Source organism: Elaeis guineensis, chromosome 1, assembly GCF_000442705.2.
Source record: "Elaeis guineensis isolate ETL-2024a chromosome 1, EG11, whole genome shotgun sequence".
Lineage (NCBI taxonomy): Eukaryota > Viridiplantae > Streptophyta > Magnoliopsida > Arecales > Arecaceae > Elaeis > Elaeis guineensis.
In genome coordinates, this window is record NC_025993.2 from 173889844 (window position 1) to 173911533 (window position 21690).

Below are 21690 nucleotides of genomic sequence, written 5' to 3' on the forward strand. Positions count from 1 at the left end.
CACGTGGGGCCCACACGATGGTGTATAGGTGTTCCGTGGGTCCCACTTCCTAATGAGGGGGCTCATGAGCTTCTGATTTTCTTTCCATCGCGTGGAACTCACGTGCCGGCGAACGGTGCTGATAAACCGCATCTCCTTGTGAGCAAAGCCCCCGGTGCATTGTGAAACTCTGCCATGGCCTCCATCTTTAGGGCCCGCTGCCAGAGAGAGGGCGGAGCGGGAGGGAAGATACTTCGCGGGCGGCCGGCAGCGCCGCCCGCCTCCCCTTATGCTCGCCCGAAGAAGCAACTGCCGTCTCCCGCTTCTGCTTCCCTTGCCTCATCCCAAAGCCCTAGGTGGATCCAGGGTCTCATCTCGGGCGCCGGGAAGCTAATCTCTACTGTGTTTCGCTCTGAAGATAGCTCGTGTTCTTCGTCTTCTGGTTATTCTTCTGATGGAGAGATTAGTTTGAGCTCTGGTGAGTTACTTCTTTTCTTTATCATGTTTGATTGCTTAGTTCCCAATTTGTTTAGATATATATTTCTATTTTTAGCTGTTTCTGTTTTCCTGGAATTTTTTCTTCATTAAGATCTGAGAGGATGAGAAGGTTACTGGAATCAGATGTCTGTTGCAGAGATGACGATTTTCTTGAATATTCTGTTAACTAGTTTCGTTATAATGGAAACTTTGCTGCAGAAAGGCATGGCTTTGATTTTTTGAATAATTTGAAGGATTTTGGTCTATTGAAAGTTACATATACAGGAAGTTATTCTGTTTGGTATCAGATTATCGTGCTCAAGTCCACTTGCCTTATGCAGCACTTTGATCTGGATAAGAGCCTCTTAAAACAATTAGGGTTTTGGAAATGGATAATGGTGAAAAGATGAAAATATTTTAGGTTACTTGGTTTCTTGTTATGTAGTTATATATTCGGAACTATGGATGAAAAAAATATGCATGTAGCTTGATTGGGGGTAGCTTTAAAGTTCGGATTAGGATTAGTAGGTGGTTCAGTTAGGTGGACTGGTTTTTATCTCTTTCATGTCGCCACCCCCCCACAAAACCCTTCCCCCTCTTTTTCCCCCCAAAAAAAAGGGTCTTATAAAACTGAACCATGTGGGTGGGCAGGCATGGGGTTATTTCTAAAGCATACTTAGTTCATCTGCATGCTTCCAATTCATATTCTCTGCAAAAAATGTTACTTAGATTCACATGCTGCACCACACCCCCACCCCCACCCCCTTTCTTTTCCCCCACGCCCCCCCCCCCCCCCCCCCCCCCCCCCCTCAATACTTAGGACTAATTGAATTCAACTGTAAAACCCCAAACTACCTTTGATACATGAGGTCTACTTTTTATTGCTAACCTCAGCAACAACACATGTGAAAGAGAGAGTGCCTTTCAGAACTCAAAACCCCGTCAAGTGCAGCTTCATGCTTCTATTTCATACATTTTACTAAACTACAGATCAAGTTTGCATTCCTTACTGTATGCAATCCTTAAGAATTGAAATTCTATTGGAAAAAGATGATAACATTGGCCATAATGACTAAAACATAACCTATTTTTAGTCCTCCTCCTCATTCCTAGCCAGTTAAAACCAACATAAAAAAATCCAAAAACAACTACATGAATAAAATAATAACCCGGAGTTCCTTCTAGTCCTATAACAGCATGCTTTTATGCTATAATCTTTAAATTTGCTTCATTTATTCTGAATTTTGATCAAAATCCCCATCATATAGACTAGAGGAACCCTCCTATTATCTAAATCAACAGAAAAATAATACCAAAGATAAAACCAAAAAAATGTGTTATATAATTTCCTGATGACCTTCTCAATTGCAGCTACCTTTTGTGATCTTTGTTCAAAACCTACCATGAAAGCACTCTTTATTGAATTTACATCTAGAGAATAGTCTTGCTAATTGAAATTGAATCTCCACCATTCAGTCTTGAATTTTTCTTCCTTATGTTTGGTTTATTTCATTGACCACCATACACTAGCAGTAATCTAGCCATTCAACCAGTCAAATGAGGCTACAAAATCTGTGTTTATGATCCGACAGAATTGGATATTCAGGATGTCGTCCATTAATCTCTGTAATAAATTTTGAGTTGTCTTAAATGAAAAATCGATTTCAATATCGAACTCCCGTGATGTAGCGATCATGATTTTACACCAGAACTGTCAGATGTTCATGTATCATATCTGGATGTGGTGTTCAGTTCTTCAATTATGTCATTGGGAATCAGAATTTTCATGTCATACAGTTGTAATGTCCTTCATTGCATCATTTTTATCTCCTTGAGGAAGAGATCTTGATTAGAAACCAGACAGACAGATTGACTGTTGTACTGCCGGCCATTGATCGTCACGTTGGGCTTCAAGAGGGCGACATTTTTCTGCGCCATGTAGCGTTCCATGAGAGACTGCAGCTAAAAAATGCAATTCAGAGCCTCAGGTCTTACTTGCATATGAGAGAGACTGCCGATCCAATTTTATGTAGCTGAACTGCAGAGGGGGTGTGACACAGGCTTTCTTGTCTTTTTCTCAGATTTTATAGTTTTACTGACTCAAAGGTGATGAGGCTGTGCTTTCTAGTGTTTGTTAGTTTTGCCATTTTGGGAATACTTAAGTGGATATAATGGAATAACATCCATTTCTCCATATTTCCTTCACATTTTGCAACAGACCTGAACTTTGATGCCCTGAACAATTTGACAGACCTAACAATTTTTTCATCTCATATGGCAAACATGGAGCTTCTTTATGCAAGATGAAGTTATTTTGCTAAATTCAGTTGTTATTTAGCATGTAATGACTGATCTTATTTGTTTGTGCAGATGACAAGGAAGATGTTGATGCCTCTTCCAAACATCTTCATCGATTAAATCAGGTAACTTCACGATTTTGTTTTTCATTGGTGTCACTTTTGTTTTATTGTGTCCATTTATTTATTTATTGATCCATATGATTTTGTTATGTGTGTTCAAATTGCCTATAACAGGACCTTATGGTGTGAAGACCATTGTATGTTACTTTTAGTTAGTGATTAATAAATATCATTGCTTTGACCTTTTGACAAGTGAAGTTAGCAAGTAATGCTGGCCTGCTGGGTATACTGGTAGTTTTTGTCTTGATTAATCAGAAGAATATGCGAGATTCTTTGCGCACTAATTAAGCTCTTTTTAGTAGTGCTGGCCTCCTGGGTATACTCGTAGTTTTTGTCTTCATTAATCAGAAGAATATGCGAGATTCTTTACGCACTAATTAGGCTATTTTTTTTATGATTAGGGAGGAAATAGACCAAATTCAGCCAGGGATTGCATGGAGGGGTCACAAGCAGTTGTCTCAAGAAGTGAATCTAAACTTGTTATCGAGCAGTTGCTTATGCAGGAAACCTTCACAAGGTAGTTTAGAATGTGATCTTCCCCCTCTAATTTATCTGTTCTAGATTCGTGCTAGTTCCTTCACTATGCTGGCTGCTCCATAAAAGTGTTATGTCTTGACCAAGTGGGAACACAAAATACTGGGCATGCCCCTCAAGTTCCTCTTTTCGCCCCTTATGTAACATATTAGCAAGCATTATTCTTTTGTGCATCAATCTCTTTTTTTTTTTCCTTTTTAGTATTGGGTAATTCTTGCTTATATACAATGATTTGGACCTATTAGGTGCAGAAGATGGTGAAAAGATAAATTTGTCATTGCATATCTTCTTGATATGATTCATCTGGAGCCAATACTCGGTGACTTGGAGGAAGAAAAGAATACAGCAAATTGAAAATTAATTAGATTAATCATTTTCTGTCTGATTGTAATATGCAGAAGATGCATGAAATTACTGGAAGCATAAATATGCTCAATGTTATTTATTGTATTTGAAGTTACAAATTTCTGACTGGAATCTCATATGCACTTCCCAGGGATGAATGCAATAGACTGACCAAAATAATACAATCACGAGTTATAGAGGCTCCATTTACAGGAGTTGTTGAGGGTGGAACACATAAGGGAACTTCAGACAGGGCTACTAGCAGTGCTACTGCATTTTTGGGAGCTTGGCAATCCTTGAATCAGAATCTACTGGAATCAATACAATATTCTGCTAGTAAGCTGAATGCGTTTTCTCCTGGGTATTCTGCCATCCAAGCATGTACACCTGATCTTCGTGACACAGCTGTTATGGAGGCCAAGAAATGGTTAGAAGAGAAAAGGCTGGCATCAAGCTCAAAACATACTTTTGATTGTGGACCTTGCACTTTAAATACCGATAGGCTTCAATATGTCAGTATTGCTTTCTATTTTTTTTTCCTCAGTTTATTTGCTTTTTTGTGTTTGAAGATCCTCGGTGGAAGAATTAATTTTTCTCTTTATTTTAATATGTTGTGAAAGTGATTGACTTGATGCTTCACTGATATGAACTTGAATGGTTAGTTCTTCATTTGTAATGGCTGACTCTCCCATAGATTGGAGAGGTGGGATGGCCATTTCTGGACACCACCACTCCCCCCCCCCCCCGCCCCTTCTCTCCCTCCGGGCAGGGGGTGGGGGAGGGGGGGGGCATGTGCATGCCTGTCTATGTAGTGAATCTCTGGCTATGGATCCGTGTATTTCCTATTTACATGATCTCTCTTTAAGGATGAGGAGAGACCCCATGTTGAATTTTTTTGTCCTTTCTTGGAAAAGGGAGGGGGATTCCTGTTCTTCCTGTGACTTTACCTGGTATTTGGATATCTTTTTATGAAGTTATTTGTCTTCCCTATGATGCGTGCTTTATCATATATTGTTATTATCTACAATATTATCTTCATACCAAGCCATAGTCAAGATGCGTGGGTGCAACTTTGTGTAATACCTTAAATAAATCCTGCATGCTTTTCCTCCTATCTTGTAAACATTATTTAATTTGAGAAACTCACAATTCCATCCAGGTTCTTTTAGATCTTCCCATTAAATGTTAGCTTCAGAAGTTCTTCAACATGTCTTGCATGTGATTGTACTATTTCAGTTTGTTCTTGATCACTTATTCTTTATCATTGATAACTTCTAAGTTCTAAGCTTCTTTAAGCATTTGCTGTGCTTGTCCTGATAGATATCCTGCTTAAAAGCCTCATCTTTGCAATGCATATTGTATGTGCCTATGCTCCCATGCTCCCATCACGCGATCTTACTTTCTTAGTGAATCAGTGACCAACTTGATTACTCTCATTGACGCCTTTCTCTTTTTTGAATGTTTTCTTAGTCCATGTGATGCAGTGTTAGCATGTCTTGCTGGAAAAATATAATGCTAATGTCATTAGTATATGTTAGCTTTCAATCTCCCCAATAATTAAGAGAATATCTCCTTATGGAGTTGGCCAAAGCTTTCTGAGGGAAGCACATTGCTTTGTAGGCTAGGGCGAAAAAGTTTGGGTCCAGCTATGATTTGGATAGATAACAGGTCAAAATCCTATTCTGAAAACTGAAGATAGTATAATTTGGATAAATCTCACCACACTCATCAAAGGGACAAATTATTTATTAATTTTGGGTTGTTACTTGTTATAATGATGTGGATTCCTGATCTGTGCTAAAAAGAAAACAAAATGAAGAAGAAAATGCAAGCTCGATGGATGCCAATTGAGGATGGTGGGCAAAGCTGCAGCTAGATCTTCTGCCATCTAATAACATTCAGTTGCATGATATCCTAGTGGTCTAGAACTCTAGATAAAGGTCGACCCATGTTAAGGCATGGGACATTATTCTATTTTTAATGTTTTCCTTCTATCCTTGGAGTGCCAAAATGATCCTGTTAGTATAATTGTCCATGATATTAGGAGCAAAGTATTTTCTTTGCTGGGATGAATAATTGGTCATCTCAAATTTGTCTCAAGATTATGCTTCTTGCCCCCATAATTTTTTTCTCCGAGACCAATGCATTTTCTCCTCAAATGTTTACATATTGATTTATTTTTTCAATCTCCATTCCTTATGGAACTCAAAATGGAAAGAAGTTGGGCACATTTTGCCCCTAGAATATGTAGTTCCCATCTTGGCAGAAAACTGGTTTAATTTATATGCTAGTGGGGCTATTTGGCAGCTAGGAGACATCTTTTTCTTATTTCCAATACAACATAATCATTCTCTTTCTTTGCTAATAGGGATGAATGTTTCCTCACAATATGTTTTTTTTTTTTTTTTTCCTTTTTGACCTATCTACATAATATTGCCCTTAGTTTGAACCAGGGTTTCAAATACTGCTGGAGCTGTACGAATGGCACTGTACCCATTCCGGCAAGTTTCCAACATTGATTCACAGTGTATCAATATGGGACACAGTCCTGTACAGTGTGTCGATACTGATAAATGTAAGATTCCTGCAAACTACTATGAGGTCCCGTATCAGTATTTCAAACCTTGGTCTGAACTATTCATGGGGTCTCTTAACATCAATGGAAAATAAATTTCTGAATAACTTCGGATTTTTTTTTTTGTCTTGCTTGTAATTTTTTATATCTGAGTGTTTTTACTGCTATTTAATATATAAGTTCTTTTCCCATTTTCTGGTCTGCTTGATTTTGGACTTTTGTTAAGGTTTTCTTCCGTCAGCTGCAACTACAGTCCTTATAGATAGGTAAAAGGCATGTGATATGCATAAAGGTTCACGTATTTCAGCACAGAAATGCCCATTTCAGGGTTTTATATTATTTCAGTTGTGATTATTTGGTATTTATGCTTGGATGAAGGTTTTTTTTTAAAAAGAAAATTGTATATTATCCATGTTGATTTTCTTGGGCTTTGAATTTATCTCACTTATAATATTTTCTGCAGGGGATTGAAAATGAATCAGGTTCACCTCTAGATTTAGCTAAAACATACATGCGCTCCTTGCCTCCATGGAAATCACCATCCTTAAGCAGTATTGGATTTAAGACCCCACCACCCAGTTGGATGCATCTTTACAAGGATGAAAGCACAGATGCGACTTTAAATCATTTCTTGTCCTCATCCAAGGTACTTTTAGGTGATTTATGAAAAAATATTAAAGGTGACAGCATTTTTTTCTTACTGAACAATTGATAATAGACGTAACACCATTCAGTGCATTGTATATAGCAATTAAGTTTGTTGGTACAAATGGGGTGAAATGACTAATTTATTTATATTAAGGAGAATAAGGTTTATTGGAATGAGTTTGGATAAAACCTGAAATTCTAGTGCAAATAGTGAGTTTTAGATCATATTCTAGACTTGATTAAGGTCTGGAAAGTGATGAAGTGTGTTCACATTGGAGAACCTAAAATTCTTGTTTGAACTAAGTTGATGATATACTTAAGCCTCAGGTGATCAATGACAATTATGGTTGTAAACAGCTGATCTTGAGTGTCCTGGCCCAGCTCAAGCTCAGCTCAGTGATTTGCAACAGCAGCACGAACTTGGCCAGTCTCATTACAATCTGGAGATGCCCAGCTTGAGCTTGACTTGTAAGAAAGCAAGCTATCCCAAGCTGAAGATCTTGTTAGGATCATTTTAGCCACCACTTTAATTCCTTTTTGGAAAGAAGCAATCACGAGTGTGGAGAGACGTACCAAGATGCCACCACCAAAGGGGGAGGGGGAGTGGATGGTGAAGAAGTTGGTAATGGCATTGCTGCTGGTGTAGATGAAGAGTAGGAGGTGCAGTCAGTAATGTTGCTGTAAATTGCAGAAGACTGCCAGTGGTGGTGGGTGCAGCTATTGAGGGAGATGAACAAAAGCAAGAGAGAGGTGAGGAGAGGGGATACACTTTCACTGAGAGAGAGAGAGAGAGAGAGGTGGGGAGGGGTAAGGCTGGGGGAAGGGAGGAAGGCAGGGAGTTGAAGAAAGTGGGGGATATGGATTAGGTGGGGATAGGATTTGGGCACAGGAGAGTGGAGAGGATAAATTAAGTGAGAGAAGATGTGAGAGGATAGGGTGGGTGCTGGAGAAAGTGAAGGGAGATCAGGAGAAAAGAGGCATAGAGTTTTTGCAGTGATCTAGATTTTGGTAGAAGAAAAAAGACCTGCTACCTTCCCCTATAAGTTGGAAGCTAGGTCCATTTTCAGCCATTGGATCTCACTGTGACAGCTGAGCTGAATTACAAATATCTAAATCAGCCAATATACTGAGATTGAAAGGCTGTTGTAATTACTAGATTTTTGATAGAATATATAAGTATTATATTTGCATAATATCTACATATTTATATTCGTGTTTTGATGTGTCCTTAAGCTAGTTTCTAGGAAGCATGGATACGGCAAAATAGCTACCGTACCTGTGTCGGATACGTTTCTGATACGGAAATGCCGGGGATACGATGCGATATGTACCCACCGTGTGTGCAGCTGTTTTTCCTCTCTTTTCTGGTTTTTCCGGCGTCGAATACAGCTGGGTACTGAAACATTGGTGTTTTTATGTTAATCTTTTAGGATTTTTGCTTGTAACGACTATGCATTAATAATGCTTACTTTTCAAACATAGGTGCTCTTGAGTTATGATTTGTGTTTGTATGTTAAATTTATCTTGAGTATTCATGTTTCTATATTAATATTATATTTTTTAATATAGCGTATCCTAGCGGTATCGTATCCTATATTTTTAAGAATTTGTCGTATCTCCGTATCCGTGTCGTACCATACCCGTGTCCCGTATCGTATCTATGCTTCTTGGGCTAGTTTGAGCCAAATACATGTGAATTGAGTCTAGCTTGTTTTCAGCTTGTCTATTGTTCAAGCTCAGAATCATGTTCAGCTTGTGTATTGTTAACATAAGTCCAACTTGAGCTATATGCAATCTATCTAATAGGTAAAATAATCTCATCTTTTCTATGACCGTTAATACTAAAATCTGTGTTGGTTAGATCAACAACGAGAAACACTTCTCCTGGTATGTGAATTAATATATGATGTCTTTTCTAGCCCATATATCAGACTAGAACATGGTACGCCATACTGATCAGTACCAACACGCCCCGAGCATACCATACGTTACCATTACCAAACCGGTATGTGGTACAGGAGACATACAGAGTGTCGGTACATCGAACTAACTCTTGTACCTGGTGCACCAACACTATACAAAGATATTACTAGTACATGGTTTGGTACCGGGATGGTGAACCTTCTAAAATGCCTCTTCCAATAAATAGTGTTTTTAAGTTTTGATTGTTGCATATGCCCGTGTGATGCTGATTTGTTGTGCTTTGATCTGCCTCAAACATGTTTGCAGGTTTTGAAAAGGAACTCTCTTTCTATTGGATTGTGGGACACCCTTGAGGAAACTCGCAGAGTTCGTCTGAAGTCAAGAGATGAAACATTGGAGATTCCTAAGTTTAAACAAATAGATTCATCTGCAAGATTGTTTGAAAATGACACCTCTAAGATCTCATTAGGTGCTGATATGAGAGATCAAAAAGTTTTGGGAGTTGATCATCATTCAAATTCTTTAGGACCTACAGATGTTCCCAGTGCATCACCAAAACTGCCCGAAGAGTTGAATACTGAAAATCTTTGTTCAAATGGAGCCCTTGGATTCTCTGATCAAAAGGATGGTGAAGAAAATACTCTGACAGAAACAGGCAATGTGACTTCGATCGACATAGTTTCAGAGCCTGAAGAAGCTCTTAATGCCGTGCAACCAACCAATAAAAGTTCATTGCCACATACTAATTCATCACATCCTGTTCGTTCTATAATAGAGAGTGAGCTTAAGTCTTCCAGTCATAATGTCCTGGTATTAGAAAATAATAAGGTAAGTTTAGTTTACAGCATTGATTCTACTAGACTGTGTGTGTTTTCCCCTTTTTTTTTTGTGTGCACGCGCGCACATGCATGCGTGCATGTAAAGAGAAAACTTTTCTTCTGTTTCCTTTTTTTTGTAAAAAAAATCTTTTTCAATAAGGCCAATCTCTCCCTCTCTCTCCCTCTCTCTCTCTCTCTCTCACATATCCAATAATAATATTGGAATGGTTCATCTTTTATATCAGGAGGATGGGACAGAGCGTTTGCAACTTCAAGATGGCAGCATTGATGTTCCCCATGAGTCTCTTATTTTAGCTTCCAAGTCAGTGGAGCTTGGTGGTAATTTTTTGTTCTGTCAGTGAACTTCTATTGACTTTTTAGCTTTTCCAAATATTAGGTTCGATGTCACCAAGCATCAGCCACTTTTTATTTATTAGTGTAGATTGATCTTTCAATTCAGGTAATCTCTTATCTGAAGCAAATGACTTGACATCACAATGCATCAAGATTGCAGTGCCAAGGTTAGTTATTTCATCTTAATCAAATTTTCCAATGGTGTCTTGATTGATTTAGGTGCTACTTATAGCCTCTACATGATAGAGAGGGTTCTCTGTTTTTTCCCCCTTATGATGTTAAGACTTAACATACCTTTTCGGCCCTAAACTTCTTAAACAATTCAAAATAGTATAGGTCCAAAGTTAGCCCCCCAAAAAAAAAATGCATGGATACTCTTCTGGGATCTACTTATTGAAGTGCCTAGCTTTAGTTTTGGAATCGCTTTATTGAGGAATATGACCTCTAATAGGTTGAATATTCATTGCTGTCTGTATTTATGCTGTGATGGCTTTTATCATTTTTTATCATGTTTTTCGACATTTCTAGCACATATGCAATGATAACATTTCGGGAATGATCCTTGAATGTGCTTTAGAGCTTCACGAGGATTGTCAAATGGATGAGGAATTGCTTGCTTTTCTTTTTTTGATAAAAATTTTGATATAGGTACAAGCTGTTATGAATTTAATCTGTTTTCTTTTAATATTTTTTATATGGATGCTAACACATCTCCTGACTTCGGATATGAAAAATGGTTCTATGGCTTAGCCTCATAAATGGTTATGTGACATAAAAAAAATATTGTAAATCTTCTTGAAGGAATTGTCAGTTGTTTTGTGTCGATGAATTAATCTACACGTGTTGGTTGATATTGGTGCTGGTCATTTCATGAGCCATGATATTTGAGTGATGGTGGTGGTGTTGATCTTGAACCTACTAATTATGATGGATGTGATTAGAAGATTTTGTATGAATGGCAGTACTTGATCACTAACCCTTTGCTACTCTTATTTTAGTATCACTATTACCTTGTACCATCAGCTTCCAAGCTTGTTTTCTCTCAAAAGCTCTTTAGAGCCAATTCACAAGAGATGTAAATTACTTGAATCGGTCATTATCATTTCACTTGAATAGGTGAACATGATTTGCAGTTCTTTGTACCACTATACACTAAGGCATGGTTTGCCATACCGCCTCATACCAAGCTTATCATTTGCTATACACTAGAGATGTAAATTACTTGAACTGGTCATTCTCATAAACTCAAGATTATCATTTCCCTTGAACAGGTGAACATGATTTGCAGTTCTTTGTACCACTACACACTAAAGTATGGTTTACCATACTGCCCCATACCAAGCTTATCATACTATATCGGTATTGAACTGAGACAGTATCTTGCACCGTATTGACACTCGGTATACTGTCTCATATCGTATCGAACCGCGTACCAAATACTGTAATAGGATGGTACTAGTATGTAGACATGGACAATGGGTCGGGCCGTCCATTACACAGCTCGGCCCGGCACGAAACAAGCCATGCCAGGCATGGCCCGTTAGCTTTAGTAATGGGCCATGCCAGGCACGGCCCATTAGAAGGGTTCGGGCTGGGTTGGGTTGGGGGTTTGCGGCCTGCGGCTCAAGTCCGGCACGGCCCGCATGGGTTTTTTTTTTTGGAATTTTTTTTGTAAAAATAGATGTGAGATTTTTTTGTAAAAATAAAAAATCACCTTGTAATGGTGGGGGGTTTGGTGTGGATCCCTATCGGTTTATTAATATCAATCAAAATGGTACAAGAAAGAGAGGGGACTAAGCCTAACCTTCAAATACAATGAGGAAGAAAGAAAAAATTGAGGTGACTTGCCTCAATAATTAAAAGATAAAATTAAAAAACTACAAATATGAGAAATTAATAATTAAAAATCTTATTGGTCGTCATGCATCGTCGGTAGTGTTTGTGTTGTCGTCGTCATTGGAATTTGTATTCCCATCTTTATCTTGAAGTTTCACCTCGGCATCCAACTAATCTTTGAAACAGAGCAGCATCTCAATTATTTCGTTGGTCATCCTGCTCTTTTCGTCCAGAACTCGTCAACCTGTACTAAAAGTAGATTTCGATGCTACCGTGGATATCGGCATAACCAAGATATCACGTGCAATGACGAACATTACAGGATATTGATTTTTGATACTTTTCACCATGCTAACACATCAAGATTTTTTATTTGATTTTCTTCATATATAGATTGAAGATCATTTTGTAAATAAAATTTAAGTTCACTACTTAAAGATGAAGATGAAGATGAACTTGAAGAAGCATGTGTATGTCTCCTATGTGCAATGAATGAGAAAACATATGATGAATGAGAAGTACTAGAAGAAGAGGCAGAGGTTTGTAAATGAAAAGCACTAGATCCACGAGTCTTATCATCATATAAAGCATAAATATCATGAAGAAATTGATTTACTTCAGCTTTAGCAGGTTCAGGATCTAGATTCATATTTTCACAATATGCATAAGTAAAATCAAAACACCACTTAATTTAACACGTGGATCAAATACGACAGTTAAGTTATGCGTAGGACATATCCTATCTCAATACTCATTTCATTTAAATTCTATTTCATAAATAATAGGCTTTAAAATATCATCATATCTATGTTGCGCAAATTTGTGGCTAATAAGATATGCTTGTTGTAAAAATGAACAAAAGATTGGATAATAAATATCAGAAAGAATTTCAGTGGCATTATAAAAACTAACTAAAATTTTTTTCAAAATTTTACCTTTGTTCCAATCAGTTTCAGTCAATGTAAAATCTAATCCATGATCATTAATATATGCACTTAATAAATATTTATATGGATATGCATCATGTATCATTGTATATGTCGAGTTTCAACGAGTAACTACATCAAGTTTAAATTTTTTTAAATATTTATTATGATCTATACACATTTGCTTAAATTCTTGAAGTTTTGCTCTTGAAGCTTGAATAAAAGAAACTGTATTTTTAATTTTTATAATAACATCTTGAACCATACCCATGTCAGATTGAACAAGAGATTTAAAATATGACATGCACATCTAATATACAATATATTCTCATTTTGAATGGGATGCAAAGAGTCTTTCAATAATCTAACAGCAGAATTATTATTAGATATATTATCAAAAGTAATATACATAATTTTATCATTAATACCATATGTATATGCAGTTTGATAAATAGCATTAGAAATTTATTATCCAGAATGTGAAAAATTAAAAGCACGAAAAGCAAGAATATGTTTATTTAATAACCCATCATTATCAATATAATGAGCAGTAATAGCAATAAAGTAATAACTACCAACATATGCTGTCTAAATATCAGAAGTTAATGATACTTTTGAATTTAGGACAGAGAGATATTGGATCAAATTTTATTTCATTACTAAAAAATTAGTTATAGCTACTCTTCTAAATGTACGTCTACTAGTTCTTCTGTAAGCGGATTGTAGGGTTAACTGAACATACTCTTCAAAATTAAAAGAATCACATAAACTAAAAGATAATTTATCTTTAACTATCCATTTGACCAATACTTTCCTTTGAATTTTATGATTATATGCAAAACTACCTACAAGACTACTCTCTTGTATATTAAGGGTGCTTTGAAGATGAACATCACTCATAATATGGCTCTCTTGATGTCTCTTCAAATGGTCAGTTTCCCCACTACTAGCACAACTATACAACTTAGCACATTTTTTACATTTTGCTTTTAAAACTTCATTTACCATCACTCTTTCAAAGTCATTCCATACGGTCCTAGTCCTGGCCCTTCAGTATTGGTTTCAGAGGGAGGAGGAATAGTAGTTTCTTCTCTCTCTGAAATCGAGGTTCCTCCCTCTGAAATCGGGAGAATGCCAAAATGACTCTCATCATAAGAAGTCATATCTAAATATAAGTTATGCAAATGAAAAAAATTTATCAAATAAAGAAACTGAGTAGAGGTAGGCCGTAAGCGGAGACTTGTGAACTTCCTCTTGTGCTCCTCACTTCTCTGGATCTCAATAAAGACCTCCAAAGCTCCAATAGATGGACTAATCATCCTTTCATATAGTACTTGAATACTTGCTAATTGCTAATTGAACACTTGCTAAATATTGCTAGAAGAGTAGTAGTAGAGAAGAAGAGGAGAGTTGATTTGTGTGGTGAAAATAAAAGAGGAGGGGGTATTTATAGAAATTCAATATTTTTATTTTTTCAAAATACCCCTCAAATTAACCTTTTTATGGCTATTGGGAGGGTTAAAATGATCATTTTTTCAAAAATAGCTGTTATAACCCAAAAAAATAAAAAAGGGGGATTTAGCTGTTACGGGCCGGGCTTGGCTCGTAACGACGATAAATGGGCCGTGCCTGCACGGCTCGTAACGACGCTAAACGGGCCGTGCCAGGCACGGTCGATAACAGGCTTAAATGGACCGTACCTGGCACAGCCCGTTTCAGTCGATTTTTTTTTAAAAAAGAAAAAAATATAAAAGGGCCACCCATCGGGCCTGCGTGCCGCTTGTCAGGCCCGCGCACGACCCGTTTAAGCCGATTTTTTTTTAAAAAAAGAAAAAAATATAAAATGGCCACCCATTAGGCCTGCGTGCCGTCCATCAGGCCTGACGGGCCACAGGTGCAAGCCTAAGGCTGTGCTAGGTCACGGTCCAAGGTAAACGAGCCGTGCCAAGCACAGCCCGTTTGGACTGTGGCCCAATGGGTCTGGGCCGGGCCGGCTAGGCACAATCTAGTGCCCATGTCTACTAGTATGAGGTCTGGTACCGAGATGGCAAACCTTGCACTAAAGTATCATCTCTTTCCACATTGATTATATTGTTATTTAGATTACTATTTTCTATAAAATTAAATAATAGTCAATGAAGTTATGAGCTTTTGGAATGCTTCGAGGTGAGAGTTTAAGTCAATTTTTTGATTATTAATTATAGGTGTAAGGCCAACAATCTTGTTAGTGCTATAATGTTTGGGATTATAGACTACATGAACATGAAATTAGTATTGTAGTTATAAGAATGCTAAGATTGGATGTATAAATGGGAAGTCCAGAACATCTAGTAAAGTTCTTTTAGGGTTTTCTCTTGTAACCTATGTATGCATGAGTACATTTCCCAATGTCTCATGATGAAAGGAAAATGTCTATAAAAGCAAACATGATTTTGAAGTGATTATTTATTGTTCAACCCTTTTTCCAGGAATAATTTTTTTAGAGATCTCTCTTGTTTTATGCTGCTTTTGGAATGTTGTAGAAACCAACTCAGGAAGATCAGTTTCATCTTGCAGCCTACTATTTGAAGATCAAAAGGACAATGGTTTTAAATTTTGTTGCAAATGATAATCACCTATGGTTTCTATGTCTTGTTTTTATCTATATTACTATGAATTTCTCTCTCTTCTTTCCCCTAGTTTACATTAAGATATCAGTGTATTCCAGTTGACCACTGGAGTTCTTAAAGATTTGTGCTGTGAAAAACTTTTAGAAAGACATTGGACTTGAGCAGCCTGATTGCTAATTTTAATTTTATGCTAAGTAGACAAAATATTGGCTCATGCAATGGCACGTAATGTGCTAAAAAAGGAACATTTGAGGATGGCTGTGATCTTAGCAATCAAGATTTTTGGATGTAGGTCTGATTTATCAGATTGACTCAAGAGATGGGACTTGTGGAGGCTGCATTATATTAGTAGAGACTTTGTAGGCAACATGATAGTCTATTAATATCATAACTTCAGATTCTGTGAACCTTCTTGAGTTGGGGATAGCAGTTCATCATTCTTTTTGTTCATCTGTAAGCTCAACATAATGTTGTCCATGTTTATGCTTTAACACTTCCAAATTTTCTTTATCTTTTTTTTACTGTAGTGGTGCTGATGGTGCCATCAATGGTGAAAATAATCACACTAGCAGCATACAGACAGTTCCTGAGGTTTTAGGGATATTAGAAGCCAATGATTCCTCACAATTGAATCTGGATCCAGGTCTCAAAAAAACACATTCTATTGCTGGTATGTATAACTTTACAATTTGCTTGTACTGATCTTGCATATCTTAGTTTACTGTTATTTCTCCACTCGTCACATATCACAACATTCGCAGAGCTAATGCTAGGTTAGAAAACAATGCTGCTGAGATGAATCTTTAGAAATTGAAATATGAGATCTTTTATATTTAACCTGTCTGGATGACCAGTTAATATAGTTGAAGACTTAATGATTACTCTCACAGTAGAGGGAGTCAGCTGACATGAGGAGGTGGTGGGAAAGGAGTGTTGGCCAATCAGGTTGTCATGGATTCCCTGATTCCAAATGGTACAAAAAGTCACCCACTGAGGTTGTTTTTGGTACCCTAAGCATCTTGCATTTGTGGGATCTGTAGGACTTGCCGGTCCTCCAACTTCTGCTACAATTTTGTAGACATTTAACAACCACGTTGTGGGAGTTCCCCACAGACTTGGCAACTGGTTGTCCAAACAGGCACTCACCATGCTATGCCAGTGGTATAGCCTTATCTGATTTGTCGAAACATGTTTTTTCCCGCAAGATGCTAACAGTTACCTAAGATGTACAAATTCTTATTTAAGTTTTGAGTAGCTTTGTCAGTAGTTTATGACCTGTTAATTTTGTTAGTGATTGCTCAGCATGCATCATATGGAGATTCCCCTAGAAAATCTATAGTGATTCCCTTGTTTTTTTTTTCCTTTATACTTTGCACTTTGTTGCCATCTTTGCATGTTTTAGTTTGTTTATTTCATTAGGCACTTTTAAATGGACCATTAGAACTTGAGCATGTTGCCTTACTCTGCTTCTGATAAGTCATTCCTCCATTAAGACTTCTGAAGTCATTCTTCTATTGAGTAATTCGAGGATTTGACATAAATATATCTACACAATGGTTAAAAGCCAAGATTCTGAAGACATGCTTTAATTTGATGGGCACCTTAAATAAACTGTTCTATCCTTCCAAGGAGTTCTCTTGACTTAGTTTTGTTGTTCCATAGCCGAAACTGTTTTGATTAGAAACAACTTGGATGATCATGATCACTATTACTTAAACCACAATTATTGAATAAAAGATGTTCAATACATGATACTTCCTATGAATAGATTGTTTGGGTAGTGGTTCTTGATGATGGACTCAAAATGTGACCAATCAGATAAGCACCATCTTTATGCAACGGGATTTCACCAAAACATAATTTTGTTGGGTGAAGCTAATTCTCTCATAGTTTGGCCTTGATTATAATCAGTAAATCTTGCACCATTTCATGTCTTTAGCTTCCTCAAAATTCCTATTGCCACCTCTGTCCAAGTCATTCTTGCTCCCAACCTCTATTTGTGGTCTACAATGATTAGTTATTGAAGTGGTCCCATCTACCATGTGAAAGGCCTGGATGCTGAATGCTGTTGGAATGGGCCCACATGCTAGGTGAGCTTTATAATGAAAAAAGATTGCAACTCTACTTCTTTTCCTTCTGAGAGTCCAAATGACACATGTATCATCACAACCATTTGATACTTTTTTTTTTTTTTTGGTTTGATAGCATTCCATGTTTATCTTGTATGATCACCTCTTAATACTTATCTCCTCTTGCACAAGGTTGGTGCATCCTGTGTGCCAAATACTGGTCCGATAAAATTAATGTGTTTGAGGTGGTTGCATGTTACAATTAGATGGACCTAGAAACAGGGTTTGTGGAGGTAGGGAGTAGCTCTAGTTGAAGATAGGTGGAAGCCTAACATTTGAGACAACTCCCCTTCAAATCTTTTTTGCATTGAATTGAGACCAATGTCAAAGTGGCTTTTCGTTGAAAGTTATTTGGTATTGAACAGAAACCATTGGTGAACTGATGAAACCAATGGCATTCTCTTGTTCATTATGTTTAAGTTACAGACTTGCCACGAAACTTCATCTTTATAATGCATCCATGTGAATTGATTTCCTTTAATGTACTTTTAACTTTTTAATTATTATCCTTTGATGATTTTGGCTTAACATGCACTCTGATCTAGCCTAAACCATAGGCAGGACTTCATTTACTTCTTTCTTTTCTTTCTTTTCCCCTTTTTTTAAGCACTTTGGAATGTTGGCAATAGGCACTTGAGCATGAAAAGATACACTAGTTATGGCACCCTGAAAATAGAGTTTTTTTCTTATGACAATCCCATATATCGACACTCGCACATGGTTTTAGGTTTTTGTTTTAGGGACACTAATGCTAGTAATGAGGCACATGCTCATTTGACAATTTAATTAGCAAACTTGGTTTGTACTCAATTTACACACACATGTAAGTCATTCTTTTGTATTTTGAGGGAAGTGACCTTGAATTATGGTTGCTGAAATTACTGAAACAAAAGCAGTGGTTCAACTTCTTCCAGATTTTGTATTTGCATTACATAGGAACTTTATACCCATCATGAAACATCAGAGGAAATAGGCCCCATCGACCATATGCCTTTGTACTCTTATCTACGATAGAGTGAATCATGTGAACTTTGGTTGCTCATCTGCTTGGCAAGTTCACAGCAGTAATCACTAAAAAAGGGTAAGCAAGCTAAAATTCTTTTAGTTTGTGCTTGGTCATGATGATTCTTTCCATGCAGCCTGATGCTTATAGTGCAAATTAGCTGGAGGAGGATAGCATATTGTGCTTCTAATTTTACAGTGATCTTCTTGTCACTTTCTAAGGTTGAATTGTTTGGTTTTGTCCTAATGTTCGCAACCATCTAATCTTGCTTTCTCTCGTCTAATCAAAATTTGTTGTGATGTCTTTAAGCGATCCTCAAAACAAGTCTAGCTGTGAAGCTGACAGGACTAGACAAACAAATGGTAGTTGAGTAAGAGGAAATAAAATAGAGGATTGAAAACAATTCATAAAGTTGAAGTAAACATGGCTCTGCCCAGAAGCACTTTGTCAATTTTGTGTTAAGGCTTCATACCTAGCTATTTGCACTAGGAAAGAATGGATCAGGGTATGCTAAACTGTCTTGAACCGGGTGGTTCGGGCATATTGAATTGAAGTGGCCAAGAACCAGGATAATTTGGCTAATCGAAACAGAACCCCTATGGAATCGGTAGACCTAGAACAAACTGGGTTAAATCAATTAGTTCCACCTAGTTTGGAATGGTTTCGACTTGGTTCACCCAAGTCCCAAGTCCAACCGACTCGTTGTGATAAATCCCCCAACCCTTGCGACCACGTTTGACTTCGATCTCTTCCCCTCTTTTTTCTTCATCCCTCGATTGATGCTGACACCATTGCGCTTGATCAACATTGAGCTGAGATGCTCTCTCTCTCTCTCTCTCCACCCCCTTCCTCTCCCTCTCCCACTCCCTCTCTCTCCCTTTCTCTTTCTTCCTTTTGTCCTCGCTCTCTCCCCCCTAGTTCTCCTATTTCTAGGTTTTGGGTTAGGATTCCCACCACACCTCCCCTCGATCATATCTGGTACACCTCGACTCGGTGTAGTACATGCCGGTACTGTATTGAACTAATAGCTGGCTGATGTGACCCCCAATACCAATTCAACAAACCTTGCAATGGACTAATATAAACTTTTGATACAGAGAATATATTCCTATAATCTAACCCTTGACTAAAAGGACCTAAAAAAAAAATTGAGACAGACTAATAATTTTAATAAAAGAGTTGATATGTCCTTCTAGGATAGAAAAATGTTGCATGCTGAATAGCTAAATATTACTAGCACGTTATGGTGCAGCCGATATGGGTTGTACACCAGTACAACAAACCTTGCATCCAAGTTTGTTGGATGAATCATAGCATGCTGGCATGTCAGCAATGGTTGTGCAGATGTTTATGAGATAATGAGAGCATGAGTTCAGAGCAGCAGGCAATACGTCAGTAGTTGTTTGTTGGCAAAGGATTGGGTCTGGTCTGGTTGTTCCAGGGATGCTTTTGCGCATGCTGTATGTTTTATTGCCACACTCTCTCTCTCTCTCTCTCTCTCTCTCTCTCTTCTGTGTGTGCATGCGTACATGTGTGCGGCGATCAATTAAAATAAATAGAACAATATGGATCTTTGATTATATTTGCCTTTGGTTATTTGACGTTCAGCAGATTCAAGGCTGCCAGATGGGAATCCTCGTATGCAGAAGGAAGCAAATGGATCGGCACAAAAAATTACTGCCACTGGGTAATCATTAATGAAGAGACCTTGTTTGACTGCCATCTTTGTTCCTTCGCTACTCTGCTGACCCAACAAATTGGTTTTGTTGCTCAGTTCAGCTGCAGAATCAAATGCCAATTCAGATCTTGAATCCTCCAGCAAGGGAGACCCCTGTGGTACCAACTCCAATGGTGAGCCAGCTACTGCAAGCATCTCTGAGGGAATTCATGAGCCACAAAATGAATGTGCCATCAACATTCCTTCTGGTCATGATACCAACAGTACTGCAGGCAAATCACGAAATGGTACAAGGATGAAGTCAATTGAACGGATGTTGACCAAACCTCAGCCAAGCATGAGACTCCGTAGGCGGAAAGCAGTGGCCAAAACAAAAAGAGGAAGAGGGGCAAAGTGACAACTGGCTGCTTGAAGCCACATTGTACGCTAGTTTGCTTCAACGTAAAAGCATCCACTGTTTAGGCTGGGTGAAACACCACAAGTGTATATCCATGTGGGATGCACATGTTGTATCATCTCTAATTTCCATTAATTAACAGAACAAGATGGAGGTTTATCACCTTATTTCTTTGATTATTGCCATTGATTTTGTATTTTCTGAATGCAATTAATCTGTGTACTGCAACAGTTGTGTTGGGGTTTCTTCAAGACTCAATTTTTATTGACTTTTGACGGCATAAATTCCTAATAACTATCTCAACGAATGCTTTGCTTGAACCATTTCTTTTTGTGGCGAATCACCTCTTTTGATTTGATTTTAATATTTTGCACTGTCAGAGAATAGGATATCGGAGTGGATGCCTTTCCGCCGAACAGGCTCGTTGCATCAGCGGCGCGCCCTTCAGGTTGTGTTAAGAATGGCATTATAAATCCACGGTCGGTTCGTGCGTTAAGGACAAACTCGAATTGTTCGTTACTTCCATACGTGGCAGCGTTCACGACGAATTTCTTGTTAGACCAACCAACTAGGAGCACGCATTTTTTAACAGAAAATCTATGTTGGAAACTCAGCAAGCACTACATCGAATCAACTGCAAGATGTGCTGGTAGAAAAAAGGTTCAAGCATCATCCGCAAGGCATAAGAACCTAGAGGCCCATACATTCAGTATTCTGCATTTCTCCTGATCCGAAGAACACATGGATAAGGTCTAACCGGTAACATATAATCTTACAAACAGATCTATACACTGAAGTTTCAATACATCATCAAACAGATCATGTCTCTGTAAAGCTCCTTAATTTTATTTTTTTCGTTTTTTCCCCGGAGAGGTCTCTGCAAAGCATCACAAGACGAAGGAATTTACATCCAACCATCCTGGCCTGTGACAGGTGATATTCCCCCATCCCCCCCCCCCCCCCCCCCATTATGTCCACGTTCCGTTGTACGGTGAACCACGACATAGAACTGAAAGCCTTCCTCAAGAATCAGATTGAA

At 37.9% G+C, this 21690-nt stretch overlaps 1 protein-coding gene across 5 annotated transcripts; it reads left to right on the plus strand.

The window, feature by feature from the left end:
* The first annotated feature begins 34 nt into the window (after positions 1-34).
* LOC105039657 (uncharacterized) lies at positions 35-20813 on the plus strand. 5 transcript variants are annotated; one of them, XM_010915873.4, is made up of 11 exons: positions 35-457; positions 2827-2879; positions 3278-3393; positions 3907-4267; positions 6794-6976; positions 9208-9729; positions 9965-10058; positions 10180-10240; positions 15972-16114; positions 20185-20263; positions 20351-20813. In XM_010915873.4, the coding sequence occupies exons 1-11, from the start codon at positions 175-177 to the stop codon at positions 20649-20651; spliced, it is 2196 nt and encodes a 731-aa protein (XP_010914175.1). In that variant the 5' UTR covers positions 35-174; the 3' UTR covers positions 20652-20813. The 5 variants fall into 5 exon arrangements, with proteins under 5 accessions (XP_010914175.1, XP_010914176.1, XP_073105011.1 ...); XM_010915874.4 differs by having other exon boundaries at positions 20188-20263; XM_073248910.1 differs by having other exon boundaries at positions 20356-20593.
* The last annotated feature ends 877 nt before the right edge of the window (positions 20814-21690 follow it).

What these genes read in the sequence shown, in the direction of transcription:
- LOC105039657 (XM_010915873.4), top strand. Translation starts at nt 175, where the DNA reads ATGGCCTCCATCTTTAGGGCCCGCTGCCAGAGAGAGGGCGGAGCGGGA. An exon ending in ATCAAGATTGCAGTGCCAAG is followed by an intron (nt 10,241 to 15,971) that starts GTTAGTTATTTC and finishes TTTTTACTGTAG; the next exon opens with TGGTGCTGATGGTGCCATCA. An exon ending in AAAAACACATTCTATTGCTG is followed by an intron (nt 16,115 to 20,184) that starts GTATGTATAACT and finishes TTTGACGTTCAG; the next exon opens with CAGATTCAAGGCTGCCAGAT.